The 6,508-nt window shown below is 49.9% G+C and overlaps 1 protein-coding gene across 1 annotated transcript in view; it reads left to right on the top strand.

Moving 5' to 3' along the window:
- ARHGAP39 (Rho GTPase activating protein 39) overlaps positions 1-6,508 on the top strand; it is a gene marked incomplete at its 3' end in the record, with an annotated part of 14,989 nt that overhangs the window by 7,186 nt on the left and 1,295 nt on the right. Inside the window, exons 2-3 of the mRNA XM_009867915.1 lie at positions 834-2,142; positions 5,837-6,383. Of these exons, the coding sequence (XP_009866217.1) occupies positions 834-2,142; positions 5,837-6,383 (1,856 nt within the window). The remainder of the gene's footprint in view (positions 1-833; positions 2,143-5,836; positions 6,384-6,508) is intronic.

The raw sequence follows: 6,508 nt of genomic DNA on the forward strand, positions 1-6,508 counted from the left end.
TTTGGGAGAGTAAGACTCGTAGTGTGAGGAGAGGACATCTTCTCCCGTACACCTCCTGTAGATCTCGTAGGTTTTTCTGAAAAAAAGCCCCAAACCCATTCTTTATCTGGGAGTGTAGTGATAGGACAAGGGCTAATGGTTTCAAACTAAAAGAATGTAGGTTGAGATGGGGTGTTAGGAAGAAGTTCTTCACTGTGAGGGTGGTGAGACCCTGGCCCAGGTTGCCCAGAGAAGCTGTGGATGCCTCATCCCTGCAAGTTCTCAAGGCCAGGCTGGCCGGGGCTCGGAGCAGCCGCTCTGGGGAGGGCTCTCTGCCCATGGCAAGGAGCTTGAACTGGATGGTCTTAAAGGTCTCTTCCAACCCAAACTATGCTGTAATTCTATGATTTGGAAGCTTAGGTCAAAAAAATAACATGATCTGGAAGCACTGTCAGCACAGTTTGCGAATCTGAAGGCAGACACTTGGGATTATTTTCCAGCTCGCTGCTTGGATACCTCACTGGTCTTCAGCTGGGTGCTAGCTGATGAGCTTTGGGAAGCGTAAATTGTTTCCTATCAGAGTGCTGCTGATACTGGACAGGTTAAAGTATGATGAATTTCTTTCATCTCATTGTTCTGCTATTCGTGACTCAGAAATTGTATCATGTGTTAACAATGATGTTCCTGTTTTGGGAAGGGGGATCTCCAGGAAAAAACAATGAGGAACTGATAAAACCAGCTGGGGAATCTCCAGGCACTGCGAGACTAACAATCTAGTATTTGGGTAGAAGAGGACATATCAGTTAATATAATCCTTAAATAATTCCCTCTATTTGTATCTTTTTTTCCTTTAGGGAGACTCCTACTCATTGGCAGCCTGTGCCAGGCACGAAAGCAGCCATGTTGGTCAAAGTGAACAGTTTGAGGCAGATCCAGAGCTCTTCAAGCAGTTCGCTTCAGCTGCAGAGCGCTCCAGAGGCCAGCAGCCAAAAATCTCTTCCAAAACCAGTCATATATGCCCAGCCTCAATCCGCGGCGCAGAGCCCTGGAGCCACAAAGCAAATGCCTGCAGGAGAAACAAAGCAGTCTATGCAGATCAAAAAGACGGAGAACGGTGGGTTTTGCCTAGTGCTGATGAATGGTCCAACTTCGCAAACACCTCCAAGGAGCCAGACTGGAAGCCCCCAGCCTACATCACCCAAGTATGCCTCCCCTGCACCTATATACGATGAGCCATCTCTAGAGTCTCCAATCTACGACGAGCCCCCAGTAGATATGGACACCGAAAGCGCCAGTATGAGCGGGATGTCACCACCAAGGTCGCCAAGCAGCAGCTTAAAAAAGCAGCTGCAGCCAACCAAATTATTGCAGCATCCAGGTATGCAACAGCAGCAAGCCGCAAGGAAGCATGCAAGAAATCCCTCTTCCGCTGAGTACAGCCCAGCTGGCAGAGAATATATAAAACACATGGTCAACGTTGACCAGTCTTCCAAACTCTCCCACTCTTCGGCTGCAACGGCGGATGCCTCTGCTAAACTGCCTGGGCAGCTTTCTTCAAAGGACAGCTTCAAACAGTCTTGGAGGATCTTGGAAGCCAACGTCCTCAAGAACATGGAAGCCCACCACAGTCGGCAGAACAGCCTGCAAACTCAAGAATACCCAACCGGCGTAAGCCATCAGGATTCTGGTTATTCAACTGGCCCTTCTCCAAGCTTGAGAAAAAGGAAAGGGAGGAGGCAAGGGACAGCTCAAGGAAGACCTGGCTCTGTGGGCAGCAGCAGTGAGCTCACGGCTTTGAACGATAAGCTGATTGCTGAGATGCGTGCGGTGGTGGGCAGGTCAGCAGCTGGCAGGGGAAGCAAAGCCAGCCTTGATGCTGAAAGTCTGGAGAACAGCATCCCGGCAGAGAGCAGCAAAGTCAGGTTTCAGTCTGACCACTTGAAAAAATGCATCAGCCGCAGCTCAAGGGACGACGTCTCGGCTAGTAATCGATCTCTGTACAGACAGGGCCTGGAGGGCAGGGGCACCTTTCCCAGCGATGTGGCAGCTCCACAGGACACAGTGAGGCAGAAGAGGACTTTTGAGAAAATAGATTCTTTAGAAAAGAATGTGACCAGCCAGACAAGTTTGGCTTCGTCAGACGCTACGCGCCACTCCTCCCAGGTACCTCCCCATCCGCTCCGGGTTAAGTCGTGCGCCTCTGCTGGGCTGCGGTGGTGCAGAACTGAGCACCTGGTCTGCTCCTGGCTGGGTTTGGTGCATGAGCTGCAGGTGAAACACATCCGTGCCTGCAGACCAGCAAACAGGATTCAAAGCTTCACAGCTTTGCATTTCAGGCCGGTGGTGTGAGAGGAGAGGGAGCTGCGGAGTTGCTCGTGCCCAGCAATCCCTCAGTGCTGCTGCATTGTTTGGGTGAAGCTGCTGCCTTGTCACTTTACTGGATCTCCTGTCTTCTTTGGTGGCCCTTAACCCTCTGCGCTGGGTTGGCTGGGGATGCAGGATGCAGTGTCACGATTTGCCTGGTCACGTGGCAGTGTTTTGGTTTCTTTCCCCTCTTTTTCTAATAGTTCCTCATATTCTGTTCTCCCTTCCAGTCATTCCTAAGCTTGAATGGAAATATTCAGAAAAGCAGTGACAGTGATTCTAGCATCTTCTGGTTGGAAGTAGCTGTTCTAAAGCCCATCCGTGTGCCTGCACAAGTGGAGTAGTTTTTCTCTATAACACAGCACTTCTGCAGACTTTAGTTTGCCAGTTTTCTTTCTGTTTGAATTTGAAGGAACCTCCTGCTTTCATGGTTTTAGTTCGGATTTAGGCTCTACATAGGTGATTTTATATCCTATGAGGCTTTTGTCCCTTTTCTCTTTGTTCACTCTTCAATTATTTCACTCCTGCTGAAAAAAATGAGTCTGTGCATCTCTTCTTCAAGGCTGATGAAAAATTACTATTTATTTTAACTCTTTGTTCTGTCTTTTCTACTGTTTGCTGGTCTGTGACCCTTCATGCAGAAATTTCGCAAAGCTTGACCATTTCAGATTGTTCCAGTAGACCAGTGAGGTGTAACTTTTCTCTAAAAGCCAGGCTGACACCTCCCTCCTCTGTCAGATTTACGTGTGTGCGTTCTCCTCCGTACTGTAATTTCTGACTGATAGTGTCTTGCTTTCACCTTGAAACCCTTTTTAAAGCTGAAGTCACGTTCCCATGTTTCCCATTTTTCAGGCCCAGGGCCAGTTTGAGTTTACACATCTCATATGTTCAGGTTAATAGTTCAGCAATTTAATTTCACAGTTTCGTTAGACTTGTTGGAAGACCGCTATCCGCTCTTCAGGATGTGTTACACCTCGTTACATCTATGGGGAGAGCTGAGACTTGGTGTCTTGGTTATGCACAAGAGATGGTGGGTTGGCGATAGGCTGTGAACGGCCTTGAAAACCAAGAAAAATAATTCATGTCTGGTAGCATGAAGGAGGAGAATACAGCAGAAGATGTAAGGAGATGGATGCTGTGGTAAAGGCAGTGAGTCAGTAATAAATACTCTGTTTACAGAAATACTCATGAGGTGTGCAAGTCCAAGTAAGGAGGGGAGGAGGTTGCAGAGAATACGGCAGCAAAATCGCTGCCTCACCTGCAAATGTGTGGCTTGAGTCACCAGCGATGTCCTGTGCTGGCCTTGCATGATGGGGAGGAGAATGGGAGACGAGGAAATTCATTATCTGGGGAGGGCGGGCAGAAGTTCTAGGACAGGCTGAGGAGAGGAGGATGTCTGCTGTCAGCACAAAGGTAATAGCTGGGTGCTTGTGTGAACGAGATTGGAGAGATAAACTTGAGAGAGAGGAGAGACCCAAGAGCCTGTTGAACCTCTGGAGTATGAGGAGGTGGATCCTCAGAAGTAAGATGCTGAAGGAGCAGTTAGGGTGGTGGGGGGAAAACCAAGCCCAGGAAAGGAAGGTGGATTGAAGGAGGCGGAGGATGATGATGGCAGAGAAGAGCTGCACACAGGGACTATTAGTCAGCATGTTGAGGGATTTAGAGAGAGTAAGGAGGGGTAACTTGGGGGATAAAAAACCCAAAACAAAGTAAAAAAGCAGGAGAAAAGATTGTGCCCCAGGCTGGCAGTAAGCGGCGGAGTGTGATGTGTGCTAATCCATCCCCCACATGCAGGTACCTGTTGGGTGTCAGATAGGGAAGGGTTGGACTGCACAAGCCCCTGTAGTTAGTTCAGCAGTTCCTCCATACTAAGCAGAAAACACTGACTTGCTCTGAACATTTAAGAACTAACGTGTGTTTTTGGATGGGCTGTAGTCTGGGACAGGAATACAACGTGGCGTGCAAGTTAAAGGTGATCTGCCAAGAAAGAAAATGGATGTTTTATTTCACTTTTACCACTGCAAACCCAAAATTTACAGGATTTCTGTGTCTTTGTCTTCCTTTAAAACCCAAAACCCGCAAGATTATCTTGTTTGGCTTTTTCCTCCTTGCTGGAGATCTCCTTGGAGAACGCAGAGCAAAGCACGGGCTGTTGAGCTCTTTGTTGCTGTAGGTGGGAATTTCAAATCTAACACAAAAATCTCTTTCCTAAACCAGCTTATTGTGTGTTTCAGTTCATTATGTGTCCCTGGCTGCCACTCCTGCCCAGAAAAGAGAATTCTCCTTGGGCAAAATAAGTGCCATATTCTCACAAGTAGTTATTGCACATTGTTTTGTGGGATCAGTGCTACGAAGGCCCTGATCATGTAGTTATCTGTGTAGTGATCACTGGGGAAGAAGGGTGGACAAGAGCTGCCGGTAAAGCTGCCTACAAGGTCTGGGAGGAAGGAAGGTCGTTGTCTCTCCTGCTTACCTCTGGGAGAGATGGGCTCTGGTGGGGTCAGCGCGCTTGTTCCTGCAGCAAATGAGTCTGATCACCGCAGACGTCGGGCGGGGAGCAGCTCTCCCTAGTTCTCCGAGAAGAAAAACCCCCCCAGGACTCGCAAACAATTCTGCCTGTTGGGCAGGAGGTCGTGGGGTATCTGTAGTGTACGGGAAGAGCCGGCTCCATTGGTGTGGAAGTCGCCTGACGCAGGTTGCCTTAACTTCACCAGCTCAAACATCCTTCATCCTACCCGGGTGACAGCTTTGCCATCAGAATAGCTGTGCCCCTGCCTCACTGTGCCTCTCTCAGCTTCTCCTGTCCCGTTTATGTCTGGCCAGAAGCTCCATTAGGAAGGTCGTGGTGGAATTGAGAGATATGTTTTCAGTGCCTTGGTGCAGAGGCTGTCCAGACACAGACTGCCCAAGCTCAGCAGCTCCTCCTCATTGCTAGCTATGTTGATTTGGTTTTGTATTTTGGGGTGTTTTTTGTTAGAACTTGGAAAAATAGTAGAGGCAGGAAGCAGCCATGGGATTGTAGGGGCCACGAAGGGCAAAGGTGAGAAGGAAACAGTGCTAATGGCTCTCTAGTCTCTGTAGTCTCTGCCCCCTCCTGGTGTTCTCCACCCACATCCTGGGCTCCTGTGGTTCCCCGGGAACTGAGAGGTGAAGCGTGGGGAGAAGCTTGGCTGCTTGGTGTGTGCTTGGTGCCACAGAGCTGTACTGCTGGCCCGGGAGTCAGCCCAGCTCCTGCTTAGGCTGTCCCCTGGAGCTCTGGGGCAGCTTGGACAAGCAGCGCTGTCAATCCGTGTCCCGCTGCTTCCCTTGGGGACAGCATCAGTGTGTGTCTGTGCCAGCCAGGCTCTTGCAAATCTACAGATGTCGGCCACTGATTCTGCACAAAATCATGTTTTGTACAGATTCACTGCTTTGCTGGTAGCTTCACGATAATTTTCCGAGCAGGGCAAGGGGTGGTGTAAGCTGCTTTTGACACGTCTGTTCTCTGTTGCAGCCCGGGACGATAGAGTTGGACCCCAAGCAGGAGAGCAGCAGCCAGCCCGGCAGCTGTGCGGGGTATCATTTCCCTTACAACACTCTGCGGAAGCCCATCTCTCAGAGCAGCATGGCAGACTGGGCTTCTAAAAACCTGAACATGCACACCCAGGGCATCTTCCGCCGAAGGATCTCCATCTCCAACATGCTGTCGTGGAACGGCGGCTCTATCAAAAAACCAATGCTCATCACTAGCAACCGCACCATCAAAAAAGAGGCGTGCGAGATGTTCAAGCTGGTGCAGAGCTACATGGGCGATCGCCAGACTCGCATGGACCGGAATCACGTGGCCTTAGTGACGGTCACCAAGTGCTGGAGCATGCAAGGTTTGCGGGATGAACTCTACATCCAGCTGATCCGGCAGACGACAGACAACACTTGCTACCGGAGTCTGGCGTGGGGCTGGGAACTGATGGCCATCAGTCTGGCCTTTTTCTCCCCGTCACCCAAATTTCAGTCTTATCTGGAAGGTTACATTTATCGCCACCTTGACAGCGATGAGAACAGTAAGTGCCTCGTGCACGCTCCCCCTGTCCCCAGCAGCCTTCTGGTGGGTTGTGCCACTTATTCAGGCTTGTCTGGCTTCTAAAATCACAAATTGAAAAACACAGGCCAGTGCCGTGGGTTGCGT

The sequence above is a fragment of the Apaloderma vittatum genome, unplaced genomic scaffold (assembly GCF_000703405.1).
Source record: "Apaloderma vittatum isolate BGI_N311 unplaced genomic scaffold, ASM70340v1 scaffold14934, whole genome shotgun sequence".
Lineage (NCBI taxonomy): Eukaryota > Metazoa > Chordata > Aves > Trogoniformes > Trogonidae > Apaloderma > Apaloderma vittatum.